The sequence below is a fragment of the Grampus griseus genome, assembly GCF_964374135.1.
Source record: "Grampus griseus genome assembly, chromosome: 5".
Lineage (NCBI taxonomy): Eukaryota > Metazoa > Chordata > Mammalia > Artiodactyla > Delphinidae > Grampus > Grampus griseus.
Genome location: NC_138998.1, coordinates 65617697 through 65638076, shown reverse-complemented (window position 1 = coordinate 65638076; position 20380 = coordinate 65617697). Strand labels below are relative to the sequence as shown.

The 20380-nt window shown below is 40.2% G+C and overlaps 1 protein-coding gene across 1 annotated transcript in view; it reads right to left on the bottom strand.

Annotated features, from left to right (window-relative positions):
- TPRG1 (tumor protein p63 regulated 1) overlaps nucleotides 1-20380 on the bottom strand; it is a gene marked incomplete at its 3' end in the record, with an annotated part of 183676 nt that overhangs the window by 12091 nt on the left and 151205 nt on the right. The window contains exon 5 of the mRNA XM_082654605.1: nucleotides 483-636. Coding sequence (XP_082510731.1) covers nucleotides 483-636 — 154 coding nt within the window. The remainder of the gene's footprint in view (nucleotides 1-482; nucleotides 637-20380) is intronic.

Genomic DNA, 20380 nt, shown 5'->3' with positions numbered 1-20380 from the left:
AGGGCAGTTGTTCACTGTGTCCATTTTAGAGATGAGACTACCAAGTCCCAGAAAAAAAAGTGACGTAAACATGACCACCGAGCCATATCTGACTTCATATTTCACACTATTCCAAATTCCTTCTTTGAATAAAATAATTCAAATTTAATTATACCCAGAAAATTTCATGTACCCTGTAAGCAATAAACACAGACAAACAATACTACTGCAATTTTAAAACAATATTACACTACAATTTTTGCTCAGAGATTAGCAAAGAGGAAACAGCAGTGGTATGGTTACTATAAATATTGCTATATATATTTTTTCAAATATAAAACATCTCTACTGTTTACTGAAAAAGTCCTATAAACTTTTATAGTTTTTATCTATATAAACCCCAGGTTGTATCTTATTTTTTTTTTTTTAACAATACCTGGTTTAAAAGCACATAGCTTCACCAACAAAGCTAATTGGAGAGTGATGCCCAAGCCGTCTCCTACCTTGCAGATTTCGAGAAACTTCTCACTGGTGTATTTCATAGGGTGCTCAGTGAAGGTAGCATAAGGCACCTCAGTGGACCATGGGTTCCAACCGGATAATAGTGACTGCTGCTCTGGACTTCCCCAGTACATCCTAAGGCCTTCTCCTTGTCTCCTGCAAGAAAGGAGTTTTTCTTTAGATTAGCCATTTTCATTAGATTAAAACAAACAGAAAAGTGTGGGAAGGGAAGGTAATGCCCCAGTCAGCCTTTCTATGGATGCTGAGATAATTGGCTGACCAACTAGTTAAATTGCTACAGGAAATTTAGGAGGTGAGAAGAAAAGTGTGGATTTGGTTTCAAACATGATGAGTTCAAGATGTTGTTGAGAATTCTGTGGGTAAATGCGTGGCTGGAAATGTGACACTGGTGCTCTGCACAGAGGCCACGGCTGGAAATACGGATACTGAACTCATGCCAATATTCTGGTGGTCAAAGTTAACAGAGGAAGGAAGAAGGAAGAGTCAAGGTGGTGGGACAGGAACTGAAACATGGAAGACATCAGCAACATGGGAGACAGTTTCGAGGAGAAGGAAGATGACTACAACTACAGTATCCACTAAGCAGTAAACTCAAGCAAGAAATGACTGAGAAAAGAACTGGGACTTCCCAAGCACTGGGAAGAACTGGGACCTTCCCAAGAGGGTATGCCTGATCTTTAAGAGGGTTGATGACCAATTCAAAATACCCTGCGACCTCAGCTTCTACGTCTCATGGTTCTCTATTCTCTGCACACATTCCTTCTACCAAAATTGCAGCAACAAACACGTCAGAGCTCATAGGAAGACTATGCCTGGTCACAGTCCTGACCCACATTTTGTAGGAGGCAGTAACCATCTGTTACAGCGCAAGCCTGGTCATCTGGTAAACCCAAGTACAGAGCAAGAGAAAGTCAGCTTGGGAGTGGTGATGGGAGGAAAGTTGTGGCAGGGGAATGTGGCCACACTGGATAACAAATTTGTAATTTCTGCGGCCTCTGCTTTTGCATGTACCCATCAGAATTTATGGTTTATGGTTTTAGACATCTCTGAATGCAAAAGAGGTCCCTGGAGATTAAGCCTAGCTCAGGTGCTTTGTATTCGACAAGCTTTAAAACTAAGTTGCCTGTAATTCTAAGCAGACCCATGGAACATCACAGAGGTCTCGTTTCTTCTAGAAATTAAATCCTGGGATCTAGAAGGAAGAACCAGACCTCAAGGGAAAACTAGAGCTCAATTGTGATGCCTTCACAAAGCTGTCACTTCCTGTATTAAAGACAGGATTCCTCTGGGAATGTCACTGTGGTTTCTGAATGTTTATCCGTGTAGAAATGTCTGTAAACACAATCTCACACGTATGCATATAACACCCCAACGGGCTGATTCCTCAGCTTCTTCTTTCAAAAGAGAAGTAAGAAAAGAGCCTGGCTCATTCTGCTGCTCAGTTCTCAGATTCTTAATGATTATATTTGAAGGCTGATATCCACCTTTTTTGTACTTAATCCTTTGCCAAGGAAGGGGAAAAAAAGAAAGAAAAAGAAGAGAGAGGAAAATAAAAACATCATAAATACCTCTAAAGTTCCCTTTCTAACCCTTCATTTTCTCAGCTGCTATACTGACATTTATCTTCCCCAGCTGCTATACTGACATTTATCTTCCCACCCTGTACTTTCCTTCATTCTTTTTTTTTTTCCCACTGGCCTGGTAATAAGCCCTAAGCTCAATGAATATTCTATGCATGTTAGTTAATGGAGCATTCTGGCTTGAGTCCCTTAAAACAACTTGCACGATACAATTATTTACGCTTCATATGTCAATTTATGTGCTGGGTGCAATTTTGCTTTTATTCAAAGGCAATGAAGCTCTTCCAAGATAGCTTTCCTAGTAAATACAGTTTATATCTTTCGCTTTAGGGAAACCTCAAATGAAGTTTAAGCATGAAATTCAAGAGGGGCCCTATTTCTAAATAATTAATCAATTTGAGTGTGGCAATGCCCTTTCTCAGAGATGTAGTATACTTCTAAACATACAAGCTTAGCCAACCTTCTCTCCTGGGCTCCAAAGGTGATAGATGGGAAGAGAAATCTACAACCACGCAGTCTCTCCAAAGGTAAAACTAAGGTGGTATTTCTCAGCAAAACTTTTAGTACTAGAGTCGTATAAAAATCTATCATATTCTGTCAAATGTCTCCTTAGGGCAACTGCAGAGAATATAGTTCCCTTTATGACTGGGAATGCTTTATTAAACAGTTACTCGTGCTTACCATGAGAGTGGTCATCCGAGGTGACAGGAGTAGAGTAAAAAATGCAGTGAACAGGAGGTCAGGGAGTGCTGTGTTAGTCTTGGTTTTGACACTTAATGCTGTATGACTATGCGACTATAGGCAAGCTCATTTCTCTTTCTGAATCTCAGTTTCCCCATATGTCCTTCAGGGTGTCTCGATGTGGTGATATTCCATGACTTCGGTAACTGTGTAAATGGTATAGACAGCTATGGTCATGATGCTGCTAGCATTCACCCTGTCAAGGACATACAGGATCCCTAAGAAGCCTCTGGATTATGGCTTCTGTAATTTAGGGGTACCAAAATAGCCTCCTTAAGTAGAACAGATCTTCTGCTGCAAAGCCTACACCCAGTATTATCCCATCACTCCTCAGAAACTTTAGCACCTACCACGCTATTTTACAAAACATGAAAAAGCACAAATCAGCCACCATGTGGAGGAAGAGTAGTTTAAGGTTTATAAACTGTAGAATGTCAGAGCTAGAAGGGCTTTTGGAAGCTATAGCCCGGTGTCTTCTTTCTGGAGATGAGTGGAGATGAGAAAATTGAGACTCAGGAAGGACTAAAACTTTCTCAAAGCATCTCAGCAGGCAGGGCTGAGCTGGTGAGAGCCCTGGTCTCTCAAGACTTCAGTTAGGGTTCTTTTCACCATCCTGGGCTATAGTCACAAAATACATTCAAAGTGAAGCTCCTGCCATTACACAACATAGCCGGCTTTATTTCCAATAGACACAGAGTTAAAAGAATTGCCCTTCGGAGCCTGCCATGATCTGTGGGCAAAAAACCTGCCCAGGGATCCTAGCTAAAGGTCAGAAAGAAAATCTCTGTCTCAAAAGGAACTGTAAATTTTTATATATGCTCAACAATAGCAATTATGAGATTATAGGAAAATAAGTTAGCACTAGAAGGGTAGGGGGAAATTACAAAAATGTTATGTTGTCAGGGTAAGAAGATTGGGTCTTTCTCGCCGAGCTGCTTTGGTCAAATTAATCAATGTGGGAGTATAGTCCCAGGTAAAGAATGCCAAAATCAAATTATTTAGCAAAGAAAGACTTTTGGCAGCTCTCTTCCCAATATCATACTCTGAGTGTAAACCCTGGCTTTCGCTAGCTCTGTGTCTTTGGGCATTTCACACCACCTTTCTCATCTTCAGGTAACAACAATTTTGTGAGGGACAAGAGGATAATGAATGAAAAAATGTTTTGTATGCTGGAAGGCTCTGTCCGACTGAGCAAACATTAAGTCCCTATTATGTACCATAATGCTTACTGGGTACTGTTAGAGCCTTTATATATTTTTTCATTTTATTCAACACTTATAAGCAATTTTTAAATGTTTTTGATAGAAATAGATGAAGTTAACAGGACATAAGATAAAAAGTACGACCAGGTTTAATCAGATCATCAAGTCAAGAACCACTAGTGGAAGAGAATAAAAAGAGGGAGGATAAACACCATGATCTCTGGACATAGACAAAACCAGAGGAGCAAATCTTTAGCACAGAGGAGGTGCTGGAATCTTCTATGTTCTGCTTCACCTATTAATCCCTTTCTTTCATCTGATTCTGAGTCCCAGGGTATTTCTTATGCATTCAGCTTCTGTTTCCCATCAGTGTATTGATGTATATAATTTCCTACTTAAATCCATCAGAGAGACTCTCATTCACCTTAAAACACCCTTTCAATTCTCTGTTCTTCAGACTGAATAAGCCTAGTTCTGTAAAAGTTTTATAATAGGTTAAAAATGATCTTTTAAATCACCTTAGAGCTGGTTCTCTGAAACATTCCTAAGTTGTCTATCTTCAATTCCACCACTTAATTAGCACATTCTCTGTGCAGTGTGTTATCTCGAGTAGAGAAATGGATAAGGCCCAATCCCTGAACTCCAGATGCCCATGCTCTAATGATCTCTGGGCGTATTTTACTATTATCTGCTTCCCAGGCCTAAACAGGTACACATAGAAATCTGACGGTCCCATTACGGAAGTAGAGGAGCTCACCTATTGCAACTTATTTTGTTCGCACTTTCTATCCTCAAAGACACCAACTGGATCTGGCCTCCATTGTCACAGTAGTGGAAGCAAGAAGGTTAATGTACCCTTCACTTCTGATAAATTTCAAAACCTCACAGAAAGGTATAGAAGTAAAAGAAAGGATCCATTAGGACTCATATAAGAACTTGGTAGAGGAAGAGGGTTTATAGTAATAGCTGGAGATTTTTAGGATCCTAGACTGAGTTGGAAGGCCCCTTAGAGGTGTGTTTCTAATTCTTTCATTTTATAGATATATAAACTGAGGACCAGAATTTTCAAAGACCAGAGTTCTTCCTTTAGTCATGTTAATTACACGTTTTACTCAGTGATTCAGATGCAAAATTCTACTCAAATACAGTTGCTGGCAGGGTGGAAGGCCCAAGCAATTACTACTTTAAACCATCACAGCAGCCCAGTAGAAGATTTGCTTCCTACCCCAGAAAAGCAAAGCCATGTTGAAGCGATGAGGCTTACACAGAAGAAGCTATCAAACGAGGGCCAAAGGACCAATCATGGAAAATAAATACGGTTTAACAACACAAAGAGGAGCTCAAGTTCAATGAAGGGAAAACTTTCTTCAATTACAAACTTTGTGAGACAAAAGTTATTTTTGTCAGACTCCTCTCCTTGAAGTCATTTTTAGCTGAAGTAGAAAAATATGCCAGCCGGTCACCAGACTGGGTTCATTTGCTCATTCCACACATTTTTCTTTCTTCGGAGAGAAGCCATGCATCCTTTTGCACAGTGTGAGATAGCCAACATCTTTTCCCACGACGGCCCCCTCTCCTTCCATCCTGGCCTTCGCAGATGCTGTGCTGAGGTATAAACTACCTGTTCAAAGAAGCAAATGAGGAGTCTAGCTCCCCGGAAGGAGCAATAGCAGCTTCCATTACTACATCCATCCGCTGCCCCTCCTTTCTACTCATTCTCGACTCTCAAAGCTCCACCACAGAATTAAAAACATAGCTCCAGGCAGCAAACCGAGATTTACGAGGAAGCACAGACATTAACGCTTGCTCTAAACGCAGGGCGTGTGCTTGTAAGTATGGGTGAGCAAACAGAGGGAGGCCGCACAGGAGGAAGGAGGAGGGCGGGCAGCCAGGGGGAGAGAGCAGTTCAGAACAGCACAGTGTGTTTTCTAAATGGCTCCTTTTCCCTACCTCCCAGCCTGTATTGTTGAAAGGTGGGCCTTCTAGGCCCATGAAATGTTAGTTCCTTGCTTATTTAACCTGGACAAAAGGGGGGACTGGGTTGGCACCCTGGAGGGTATTCAGTGCTCCTCTGTTCAATGAATGACTTCAGAGGAAACATTTTCCATGACAAGAACCCAAAAGACGCTGGCACAGAGTCAGACAATAAGATTTGCAGAATGTGTTTACATTCTCTCCGTGTCCCCAGGCTGTTCCAAACCCAAGGCAGGTGCTGCCTTTATCTGCTCTCTTTGCTCACCTGGCTCCCTCCCAGAAGTTTCCAGGGCCTTGGACTCAGTGCGATTAACCATTTACTGGCATGGGTAACCAAGAAACTCTGTGAGTTACATTCCTTGAGGAAGAGGTGAGTGATAAAGTTAAAAACAGATCAGCGGTGTCTATAAAGAGAGAATTCAGGGGCAGTGTGGTGTCAGAGGTGGAACTTTGTGTGGCATTAGGAAGCCTGCATTCAACGGATTGATCTGCCATCCACTTGCCGAGTTACTTGAACCATTTTCTTCTCTCTGGGCTCCAAGGGTCCTCTGTGAAACCAGGTAGTTGAACTAGATCATCTCTAAGATCCTTTTCTGTCCCAATAAATTAATATCTGTGCAGAAAGACCAAACTAATGTGCATTAATAATGTATATTATTAGGCAAAAAGCCAAAGGATAACTTAATGGCTAAGAGAAATTCTCAGACGGCTGCTGAGACCTGACCTTTCTCCTCCTAGAAGAAGAAGAAATCATCTTAAACGGCAGAATAAAAGACCTAGGGTGAAAACAAAAGCAGAACTCAGAGAAAGTGAGGGTGAATAATTATAAAAAGGGTAACAGAAAAAATGTATGGAAGCTCCAGGGCTGAAGGTCCTTAAAGGAGAAGTTGATCTGCTTGGGAAACTTTAGATGTGCTTGTCCTTGAGGTGGTCACATTCAGGGTTGAGGTGAAGAAGACTGAGGTCCAAACCAAAGGATGACCTTTGAGGGGCTAAGATTTCATGGGTCACAGTGCTGTTGTTGCGTGTGTGTGTGTGTGTGTGTGTGTGTGTGTGCTCACAGCAAATACTTAGAATAAAGTAAAAAACATGGACACTTATAGTGCCAGGTACATAGCAATCACTTAATAATTCCTTCTTTAATGATGATAGATGAATAAATAAATTCACAGACCAAGTTAGGATGCCTACGAGTTTGAATGCCATATGAGTCCATCCTTAGCATGTTACATGTTATGGCAGTATGTTTCCTGAACTGGCAGTCACTAAAACCTGGGTCTAATCCTAGCACCAATGCTAACTTTCTGTGTGGCTTAGAGCTGGGCACACTATCTCTGGATCTTCATTTCCCTTTGTTATGTTTTCACAGTGTTTGTGTCCTCCCAAACCTTATATGTTGAAATCCTAATGCCCAAGATGATGGAATTAGGGAGTGAAGCCTTTGGGAGGTGATTAGGTCATGAGGGCAGAGTTCTCATGAATAGGATTAGTGCCCTTATAAAAGAGATCCCAGAGAGGTCCCTCACCCCTTCCGCTATTTGAGGACACAGAGAGAAGGCACCATACTTGAAGCAGAAAGCAGGCCTTCACTAGACGCTGAGTCTGCTGGCACCTTGATCTTGGACTTCCCGGATTCCAGAATTGTGAGAGAGAAATTTTCATTGTTTATAAGCTACTCAGTCTTTGATGTTTTGTTACAGCAGCCCCAAAAGACTAAGACACCCTTCTTATAAAATACTGAAGGCTCTAGATTAGTTACCCTCTAGAAGACACTCAACTATGCACATATCCAGCATTTCTGACCAGAAAGAGCCAAGGATTATCTACTATGGGGTTTCATTTAAATGACATACAGAAATTTTTTATTTTCCAGAAGTTGTACGGATGGATTATTTGGATGGATATCATTTTAAAACTTACATTCTTACTTTCTTGAACAGTTTATATTAAAAATAACTAATTCTTTTATGGCTTAATAAAAATCATCACGAACCCCAGACTTTAAGACATGGAAGGGATTTATTATTCATGTATGTCCTATGTCCTTCACCCATTAACTTTGCCAAAACAGAGACAGAAATTTAGAAGAGTACCTAGATTAATACTTAAACCTCCATACTTCTTTCCTATCCTCTCACGTTTTCCTTTAAGAAAGCCAACTGTTGTATATGAAGAGTAAGGCTATTACTCAAGTTCTAAAACATTCTTGACTGCTAACTTTATTAGTTCTTATAACAGCTCTCTCTTCTCTCACCATCAGGCTGTCATTTCCTGCTGCTATCAACACTCCTGACTCCAGAGCTCTTCTTTCTAATTTGCTATTTCTATACTCCTACTGACAGGTTAACTAGGAATGTGTTACTATTGGAGTCATGGGCAAATAACTAAACAAACAAACAAACAAACAAAAACCCTTCTCAGTCCCTTTCCTAAAGGGAAATGTGTCCATTTTATAGCAAAAGCTTTGGTTTCACAGATGCCACTTAAATGGAAAGCTAATCCCATAAGGTTGAGGGCAAATAAGTTTTAGATAAAGGAGAAGAAACTGTATGGTTCTTTTAGTCTTGGGCACCTAAATGCTCATGTTTTAGAAGGTCATTTGGAGCTCCATGCTTGTCAGAATGAAACAAATTGTGATCCCAGGATTAAAAATGATAACCTGCTTGCCACTGATGAAGATGACATGACATTTTGTCATCCTTAGAGACATACCCTGGTAGACTGGCGTTATGATATTCTGTACAAGGAGCCTCATATTCTGATCCTTCCTTCAAACCTTTTAGAGTGTAACTCCCACAATATTTAACAATTGCTTTGAGTGTCAACATTATGAGCAAATCCCTATTAACATTCCTCTATAAAGCCCAGAGAAATTGCTCTGGATAAAATTGTAAATAAGACTTAGAGGTTGGAACAATCCCTTAGAGTTGAATCAAAGAAGGTTTCGTTTATTTAACACATGTTTAATGATCTTCAACCCTATACCAAGTACCATGCAAAGAGCTTGAAGAACATATAACAAGTCTTCAAGAAACTCAGAGCAGTCTAATGGTTTTGTAAAGTAGATGGTCTTTTAGCTGGGGTTTGATGGATATGAGGACTTTGATAAGTCAAGAAGGTGACTGAAAAAGAATAGCATTAAGTGCACTGAAGACAGAGGAAATCATGAGAGCAAAGACTCATTTGGGTTGGGGTTGGGGAGAGAAACAGAGAAATTCAGTGTATGTGTCATGATTTGTATTTTTATGATGCTCTTATCTATTTCCAGTTTGACTACATACGAGTCAGCAGGGTAGTGGGAGACAGGCCAGAAGAAGGCTACATAAGTGGTAAGATTGAGGTTAGGTGGTTGATCAGGACTGTGAAAGGTCTGGAGCAGCCTAATCCTAACATAGAAGCTAAGATGGGACTTCCCTGGTGGTCCAGCGGTTAAGACTCGATGCTCCCAATGCATGCGGCCCTGGTTCGATCCCTGGTCAGGGAACTAGATCCCGCATGCCACAACGAAGATCCCGTGTGCCGCAACTAAAGACCCAGTGCAGCCAAATAAATAAATAAATAAATAAATACTTTTTAAAAAGAAGAAGAAGAAAAAGCTAATGAGAAGCTACTGGAGAATCAGTGGGGAGTGCTTTAATTAAGTGAGAAAATATGTCCCTGACAGGCACACTCAAAACTACAAAAAATATCAAAAACAACAACAACAACAACCCAAACAAAGATGGGCAGAAGACCTAAATCGACATTTCTCCAAAAAAGACATACAGATGGCCAAGAAGCACATGAAAAGATGTTCAACATCACTAATTATTAGAGAAATGCAGATCAAAACTACCATGAGGTATCACCTCACTCCAGTCAGAATGGCCATCATCAAAAAATCTACAAATAATACATGCTGGAGAGGGTGTGGAGAAAAAGGAACCCTCCTACACTTTTGTTGGGAATGTAGATTGGTGCAGCCACTATGGAGAACAGTATGGAGGTACTTAAAAAACTAAAAATAGAGTTACCATGGGATCCAGCAATCCCACTCCTGGGTATATATCTGGAGAAAATTATAATTCAAAAAGATGCACGCACCCCAATGTTCATAGCAGTGCTATTTATGACAGCCAAGACATGGAAGAAGCCTAAGTGTCCATCAACAGATGAAGAGATAAAGAAGATGTAAGATACACACACACACACACACATACACACACACACACACACACACACACACACACTGGAATATTATTCAGCCATGAAAAAGAACGAAATAATGCCATTTGCAGCAATACAGATGGACCTAGAGATTATCATACTCAGTGAAGTAAGTTAAAGACAAATATCATATGATATCACTTATATGTGGAATCTAAAAAAATGATACAAATGAACTCATTTACAAAACAGAAATAGACTCACAGACATAGAAAACAATTTTATGGTTACCAAAGGGGAAGGGTGGGGGATAAACTAGGAGTTTAGGATTAACAGATACACACTACTATATATAAAATAGATAAACAATAAGTACCTACTGTATAGCATAGGGAACTATACTCAATATCTTGTAATAATCTATAATGGAAAAGAATCTGAAAAAGAATAGATTTGTATATATAGGTACAACTGAATCACTTTGCTGTACAGCAGAAAGTAGCACAACATTTTTACAATATAAAAATGTTACATAACAACTATATTTCAATCAATCAATCAATCAATAAAAAAAAGAGACATTTATCCCAACCAGTCGTTCATTCCCCAGTGAGCCAATGTAAAGACAGTCATTTTGTTTGTTTGTTTGTTTGATTGTTTTAACATCTCTATTGGAGTATAATTGCTTTACAATGGTGTGCTAGTTTCTGCTGTATAACAAAGTGAATCAGCTATACATAAACATATATCCCCATATTTCCTCCCTCTTGCAGCTCCCTCCCACCCTCCCTATCCCACTCCTCTAGGTGGACACAGGGAGGGGGAAGGGTAAACTGGACAAAGTGAGAAAGACAGCCATTTTGGAGCTCACATTTTCATTTGTACTCTCTCTTCATCTAAATTAACCCACCCTCTGCCTTTCTCCACAGTACTGATCCAGCCAGCTCAGAAACTTAAAGGCACTTACAGATGCCTATCAAATTCGAAACACTTGCCCAGCATGACATTCAAGCCCTCAAACAGCAGAGTCCTAGCATTCATTTCCAATATTCAAAGCCAGAACTCCTCAAGCCTCCAACCAAACAATTCAACTTGCTGAGCCTATCTTACAGCATGTGTGATCATTTCACCAACATGAAAGTATTCTGAATATTTGTCTTATATCATCAGATGAACTGGAACTGTTTAAGAATAGAGTCTATGCCCAAACCATGGCCATTGCCTTCACAATATCCACCTTGTAATTCATGGCCAGCCAGTTTTGAAATGAATAGACCCATGGTCTTTACTGTTAAAAATACAAATCACAACACAACAGAAATATTCATCCCTCAGACTAGATTGATCTGGCCGCTGCTTTTTCCTTTCGTTAGTCTACATTTCTGAATTTCATAGTTTTAAAAATGAGCTCTTGAATTGATTTTTGTTTGTTTAAGGGAGATTGGGGAATCCATCCATTCTAAGGTATACATAAAATGAGATTTTTAGAGAAATGCCCAGAACAGAAGGGGTTGTACTTTTGTGTGCAGGTAGTCTATCTGTGATCCTGCTCTGAAAGCACTGTGCTGCTGAGGCTGGCATGCCAGTCCCATATTGGGATCCTTCTGTGCCAAGAGGCTGTCATGTACACAGAGGAGAGGTTAACTCTTGCAGAGCTACCAAGAAAAAATGCCACACAATAAAGGAAACAATTTTGAGGCAACTCCCTCTATTATCAATTGGTATATTTGGCAAATTGCATTGGCTTCAGGCTTGTGTAAGTTTTTGTTCCTTTCTTAAAAGGAAGTTACTTTTAAGCACCCCCAAATAACCAAGTTTCAACAAGCACAGAGTAGCTAAGTTAAAAAAACAAACAACCAAAAACACAGCTTCTTCTGAGAAAAACATTTTTTGAATCTTATCTGTTTCATTTCTTCTCAAGACAGGTTGAGAGTAGATTGTCTGGAATACATAAAAGGGCAATTAGATAGACCAGTTATTGCAAACTCCTGGCCCACCTCTCCATGGCCCTTTGGGAAACAACCAGGGTTGCCCAGAAAGGCAATGGGCAGAGAAGACTGACTGACAGAGCAGAAACCCAGATCCTCTCCTAACACTGCCCCTTGGATCATGCTCCGATGGCTGCAAACGTTTCGCTTTTCCAGTTTGGGGGAACTGAAACAGAATAAATTTCAAGAGACTGAATGTCATATACTTACTTATTTTTCCCTTTAAGTTTATGAAAACACTTCTTCGGGAAGTTTATTTATGGTATTTAATACAGTACCTTTTGTGGACAAAGCAAAAATGTCCATCTCTAACTCCCACACAAAAATGTAGTCACAATGAACATCACGTTCCCTCTTGGTCACGGTCAACGTGAGCCGTTTAAACTGTTCAGCAAGAATCGGGTGTTCAGTGGCCCCTTCCATCCCTGCCCAAAAGGAATATACTCTGCCTATCACAAGTGAAACTCAGACAACAAAAAGACCCCATGGTATTTAATGAGGTACTTTGATGTACTAAAAGAAGTCATAAAGTTTAGAGGATACAGACCTGGGTTCAAATTTCAGTGTCTTCATTTACTACATGGTCTGGGGAAGTCACGTTAATCCTCATAGTCTGTTACCTGGTTTGCAAAGTGAAGATAAGAATGCCTACCTTGCAGAACTATTGTAGGGTTATATATAGAGTGCCTGGTACTTCTCAAAACAGGTTTAAAGCACTCCTTTAGCAGAGCTCTGTAAATTAAATCAAAAGAAGAGTCTGAAATCTCTTGCCCTCCTGCTAGTTTCTTTTGCATTTTTGCAAAATCTGCCAAATCATAATTTGATGGGGGAGGGTGTGTGACCAAGAAGGAACATGGTGTAAAATACTAAGCTATGTACAAAGTTAAGAAATTCCAGACAGTTCCTGAAATAGAACTGATTTACCTACATTCCACAGTGTATATTTGCTTTGAGGTAAGTGAGGTAGGGTTTACTTGGGGTTTTTGATTTATCTTCATGTTGAAATAGTATTGTTTTGCATACATATGAGCTTGGTTTTATGATTTTGTTTTTACTTAAGATTTACCTCTACCACAGAGCTTTATATTTCCACCCAGGCCCAGAGCAACAATACAGATAGAGAACTGAGATCCTCCCTCTTATTTCAATCCTTGTTTTCTCTCCGTCAGTGTGGCAGCTTTGCATACATGAGTGAGAACGATTAGCCCATCTCTCCAACTTCCATCCATAGCTGTGCTTCCTAAATGGTCATCTCTTGGTCACCGCTCAGGCCTAAGTACATGTCCATTGGCAGCATGGTATGCTCTTGGGAGGACAAACCCATTGAAGAGCCCTGAAAGCAGGTGTAAGGCCACTTGGGCCAAGAATTCTAGCATCTCAGGTACCCAGAGCATGGTCTAAAACAATGCTTGACAAATTGTAATACATATTTGAATCACCTGGGGAACTCGTTAAAACACAGATTCTGATTCAGTTGTTGGAGTGGACCCCGAGGTTCTGGACTATACTTCTAATAAGCTCCCAGGTGATCCTAATACCACTGGTCCTAGTAAGAAGTAGCTGGGAGGGAGGGACATGGGCTATGGGTGGGCATAGCCCTTTGGCCCTAAATGCTCCTCACCCTGTAGGGATGGGCACAGCTAGATAAGGATCAAAGGAGGGCTATCTACAGTGAGGACCTAGGGCAGGGGTCTTGGTTGGCTGGTGGAAGGCACAATGGTTTGTACATAATTGCAAGGCAGGTATGTAAGAGAAGAGGGTTCTTCTGGTAATCTATTATAGTTCAAGGCAAAATCCAAATGCTAAAATTGAGACAGTTTTCCTACCATATAATGGAATTATAAAACAGAAACCCTCAAGAAAATTCATTTTTCATCAAGAAAATTGACTTGTATTAGGTTTGCTTGAAGATTATTCAAATGTTGACAGTGATACAACTTTCTATCATAGAATCTCCCTCTGTGTATGTGTGTGTGTGTGTGTGTGTGTGTGTGTGTGTGTGTGTGTGTGTGTGTGTGTGTTTTAAAGCAACAACAATGACAACAAACACCTAGTTCCTTCAACCATTCCTCACTTGACAAGGTCAAAAATCCCTGATCAGCCAAGTTACCCTCTTCTGAATATGTTCCAGTTTCTCAATGCCCTTATTAAAGTATGTGGCCAAGAAAGGAAAACAACACTCCAACAGTGATTCAGGCACTGTGGAATACACTATGACAGCCCGCTCCTTTTTTCTAGAGGCTGCATATCTGCTAATCTATCCAACAACAACATAAGCCGTGCTGGTGACTTACCACACGGCTGACTTACCTGGAGTTTACCATCAAGTACAGTTTGTAATTCCTGAGTCTTTTTCACACCTGCTGCTGCTAAAATATCTTGTGAAAAGTTGATTTTTCAAATTGACTTTTGGAGAAAGTAGACATGGAAAATATAACTCATAGTTAAATTCCACCTTTGGCACCTGGTCTTTCATAAAGAAGTTTTTGATCAGAAACTATACGGCAGAACAAACAAGCCCTTCCGATTACTTATGTAGGCTAAAAGCTCAAGGCAAAAGCAAAAGGAATTCAACATGCTATATCATGGCAAGACAGGCATTGAATTACCAGCTTATCATACAATGTACCTCCATTTTAGAACTAATTCTTGAATTAAGGAGGATAGAACCTCAAACAGGTGACACTGATAGATAAATAGATAGATTGATAGATAGGTCTCCTATCTCCTAACCTGGCCAAAGGTTAAGAAATGACTTAAGTGTTAAAAACAAAAGAGATAGTTTAAAAATGAAACCAAATAAATCACCTTCCCGCAACATAATCAGGAAGTGGCAAAACATTTCAGTGTCTGGCAAAATTAATTCCATTTGTATTATGAGCATTATCCAAAATGCTGTAAGAGCCACAAAGACAGTTTGAGCATCGTCTTTAATTAATCCTGCATCATGCCTCATACAGTAGCATGCACCCTTGGGAACTTCTAATCACTGAAATTAAAATCTGCACATACGTGAATCCCCTAAAGATGCTTCCGGTCCAACTACAGCCTTCTTCTACCATATCCCCACATATTTCTACAGACAGCAGAGAAGAAATGAGTCTCAGAGTATCAAAGTAGCTTCTTCATAATAATTTAAAGGACAAAGAGACCAAGGCCCTTTTTGTAATCAGAGTGATGCCCAACAGAGTTTATGTTAACTAAGTACTGAATACTAAACAAAGATGAATTTCCGTTTAAAGCCATAGAGACAATCGAGTTTTAAAGATGTAAAGGATTGAACTCTATCTTAGCAACAATAATATTCATTCAGCAAACGTGGGCTCAGTGGGACCAAATACTGCCCTAACAGCATTCACTGGTCCAAACACTGCCCCAGCAGCATTCACTGGAGATAAGCCAGGGAAGTCCTCTGCATTAGGCTGTTCACAGTCTACTGGGAAAGACATACGTGGTCTAAGAAAGAAGGGAGGAGAAAACCATGAAAAGAAAAGCAAAAAGAGAGATTTCACCACTGACTTAACGATCAGTGAATACTGAAAGAAGTAGCGATTGGAACATGCAGGTATAAGAAGAAGTGGATACCCATAGATGAGAAAGGTCATTCCAAATAGAAAGACATGATACGAAGGCATGAATGTGGGAAAGTGTCAGAGTTTTTCTACTTCTCACCCTAGGCAAGATGAATATTGAGAACTGTCAATATTAATATTACACTTAAGTCATGAACCAGTTGCTCCCTGCGCTAAAATAAGGGAGAAATTCTCTCTCTCCACTGCCCCCATTGTGTGTGTGTGTGTGAGAGGTGAGTGATTGGGGATGACACAGAAAAGGGGAACATTCATGTTCCGCATGGAAGCACGTAGTGTGTACATAGAGAGCTCTCTCTGGTAAGTCATGGCCTGGTATGATAAGAAACATGGCTGTTATTTAATAATCAGACCGTTTACATTCATTGCCTGTACACCTTATAGCAATCTTTCAAAGCAGATATCATTTTCTAGATTTATGAGGAAATTGAAATGCAAACTATTCAAAAAGCCTAGCTGAAAGTAGTGAATTATTGTCTTTGGTCTATTTGACCTTAAGGCCTATGTATTTCCCCCTAAGATACACAGCCTACTCTTCATCTCTCCAAAGCGGGTAGAGGCAGGCTGGCAGTAGGTTTTACCCGGCCAAACTCCCTGCAAAAATCGTGTAAGATGCAGAGTCTTTCAGTAATGTTAGTTTATCATTCTAGTTCTACCTTTGCTCAGTCTCCCCCACTCAAGAAGTAAACTGGGTCCCAAGCACAAATTTTACTGTCTCATATGGTGATATTATGCCATCAATCTGATTGTTACATTATTTAGAAGTAGTTCCAAGAAAAGCTTGCTTTTTTCTTTTTCTTTTTTGTTTGTTTGTTTGTTTTGTTTTTCCCATCTGTAGGATCTTAAATATCACTGTTGCAGAAGCAACACAGTCTGAACACTGAATCCCAAATCTTCTTCACACTAATCCTTCTCTACAAACTTAAACTTCAGTTCAAATCACCAGTCAGTCCCCCATGGGCAGAACCAGCTGGTGGGAAGGTTAAACTGACAGGGAGACATTCACATATTTCATATATCCAGCTACTCCCTTGAACTTAGAATATTGCATCATATTCCCAGAAGAAATTGTCAAACATTGCACAGAAAATGTTGAGTATTCCAGTGTGACTTAAGCCTGGTATACGTGGGAGAAGTCAACCCAGAGGTTGGACAAATAGACGGGAGTCAGGTAATAAAACATATTGAAAACTAGGCTAATGAGTTTATCCCTATCCTGTAAGATATGATCCTATCAACAATTGGGAGCTGAGAAAAGCTTTTCATAAGAGTATAGATATGAACTTAACTGCAGCTTTGATTTAAAGAAGATTAAGTGGTCAAAACTTGAGAAGCAGGTTGGATTGGGGAGAGTAAAAAGTAAATGAGATCATTTAGGAGCCTCTGCGTGAAGGAATCACAAGACCTGGAACAAGGAAGTAACAAAAATATTAAAATAAAAATAATAATAATAAAAAAAAAAAGAACTACAAAGCTACAGTAATCAAGACAGTATGGTACTGGCACAAAAACAGAAATATAGATCAATGGAACAGGATAGAAAGCCCAGAGATAAACCCACACACATATGGTCACCTTACTTTTGATAAAGGAGGCAAGAATATACAATGGAGAAAAGACAGCCTCTTCAAAAAGTGGTGCTGGGAAAACTGGACAGCTACATGTAAAAGAATGAAATTAGAACACTCCCTAACACCATACACAAAAATAAACTCAAAATGGATTAAAGACCTAAATGTAAGGCCAGACACTCTCAAACTCTTAGAGGAAAACATAGGCAGAACACTCTATGACATAAATCAGAGTAAGATCCTTTTTGACCCACCTGCTAAAGAAATGAAAACAAAAATAAACAAATGGGACCTAATGAAACTTAAAAGCTTTTGCACAGCAAAGGAAACCATAAACAAGACCAAAAGACAACCCTCAGAATGGGAGAAAATATTTGCAAATGAAGCAACTGACAAAGGATTAATCTCCAAAATTTACAAGCAGCTCATGCAGCTCAATATCAAAAAAACAAACAACCCAATCCAAAAACGGGCAGAAGACCTAAATAGACATTTCTCCAAAGAAGATATACAGACTGCCAACAAACACATGAAAGAATGCTCAACGTCATTAATCATTACAGAAATGCAAATCAAAACTACAATGAGGGCTTCCCTGGTGGCACAGTGGTTGGGAGTCTGCCTGCTGATGCGGGGGACGTGGGTTCGTGCCCCGGTCCGGGAAGATCCCACATGCCGCGGAGCGGCTGGGTCCGTGAGCCATGGCTGCTGAGCCTGCGCGTCCAGAGCCCGTGCTCCACAACAGGAGACGCCACAGCGGTGAGAGGCCCGCGTACCGCAAAAAAAAGAAAAACCTACAATGATGTCATGTCACACCAGTCAGAATGGCCATCATCAAAAAATCTACAAACAATAAATGCTGGAGAGGGTTTGAAGAAAAGCAAACCCTCCTGCACTGTTGGTGGGAATGTAAATTGGTACAGCCACTATGGAGAACAGTATGGAGGTTCCTTAAAACACTAAAAATAGAACTACCATACAACCCAGCAATCCCACTACTGGGCATATACCCTAAGAAAACCATAATTCAAAAAGAGTCATGTACCACAATGTTCATTGCAGCTCTATTTACAATAGACAGGACATGGAAGCAACCTAAGTGTCCATCGACAGATGAATGGATAAAGAAGATGTGGCACATATATACAATGGAATATTAGTCATAAAAAGAAACAAAATTGAGTTATCTGTAGTGAGGTGGATGGACATAGAGCCTGTCATACAGACTGAAGTAAGTCAGAAAGAGAAAAACAAATACCATAAGCTAACACATATATATGATGGAATCTAAAAAAAAAAGAAAAAGAAAAAGGTCTAGGGGCAAGACAGAAAATAAAGATGCAGACCTACTAGAGAATGGACTTGAGGACACGGGGAGGGGGAAGGGTAACCTGGGACAAAGTGAGAGAGTGGCATGGACATATATACACTACCAAATGTAAAATAGATAGCTAGTGGGAAGCAGCCACATGGCACAGGGAGATCAGCTCGGTGCTTTGTGATCACCTAGAGGGGTGGGATAAGGAGGGTGGGAGGGAGACGCAAGAGGGAGGGGATATGGGGATATATGTATATGTATAGCTGATTCACTTTGTTATAAAGCAGAAACTAACACACCATTGTAAAGCAATTATATTCCAATAAAGATGTTAAAAATAAAAAAAGTTAAATAGGTAAAACTGTTCTATTATGGAGACTGTCAATTTTTTTTAAAAAAAGAAGGAAAGTAAAATCCATTATGTTCCGCTTATAAAAAATGCTCCCAAAACAAAAACACACGTAAAGACTGAGTATAAAGTGATAGAAAAAGATATGCCTTGCAAATTACTGCACAAAGTATTTTAGCAATATTAATATTAGTCAAATAGAATTTGAATAACAGAACATTAAGAGAAATTTTTTTTAATATTAATAAAGAACAATCTTCACACACAGACACATGAAGAAGAGGTAGACTTCAGAGTCAAAGCTAATAGGTTCTTGACCTCAAGTTGGAAATATCCTTGAAGAATTGTTTAGTGCACCCTTCTCTCAGCTTTTTGATGGCCCTGAAGTTTTCATTCTCAGTGAGTGAGAAGACAGTTGTGCCCTTAACCAGAAGAGTCAGTGCAGGTCTGGGAGGAATATGGGTTTATTCCCCATCCTGCTGAGTTTGAAGAGTCTGTGTTGTAGCAAACCCACCCTTGACATTTCTTTGCTCCCTTTCCTGCCACATCTTTCCCCACCTTCCCTCAGCCAAACCCTCACCAGGAATGAAAGAGCTCTTCAATTATCCAGGCCCCAGATCTGGAGGCCCTAGGTTTTACATGCAGAGGGTAAAAGGAAAGTGGCTGGTTCCTGCAGGCACTTTGCCACCAGGGCTCTTCCCCGTGTGCGAAGGTGAGGATAGAAGATGGGGGCCTCCCATCCACACAGCCCAGGCCTCCAACTCTGTGGAAATTGGGAACCAATCTAGGGACACTGCCAGAGGAGCTGCCACAACACCTCATTTATAACCTGGGGAAAAACAAAACAGATATGGATGTCACGGAATCTCTTCTCACAGTCTGGCTTCAAGTCGCCAACTTTAAAGAAAAGAAATTCCTAAAGAATGACATAAACCAATTAGAGAGAGCTGCCTACACTGAGCCCAAGCTCTGAAACGGAGGCCGCAGGTTCCTATTAGGCGGAGTGATCTGAACAAGGGCCAAAGCGAGCAGACGCGGGACCCCAGGATGCCTGAATTCTGGCCTGTCCCAGGAGAAAGCCAGACACTCCACACTGCACAGGCTACTGCCTTCCGTCTCCTCACTGCTAAGGATGTCTTTGCAAACAGTGCTTCACAGCCTCCTGTCTATGATAACCTGGCAGGCTTCTCTGTTCTTTGCCACATAGCATTTAATTAGACTATCTTGTAAGAGCCTGTCACCAAAGGACATGTGGGAAAGAATTGAGATTTGGGTAATTAGTCACCTTAAAGCATTCACTTAGTTTTGCAAATGTGTATATTTTATTCCACATAGAATTATTTTCCAGCCTAAAACTACTATAAGTTTGAAGAGTAGGAAAGAAGAGGTTAGGGTGGTGGTAGATATATATTAATTGATC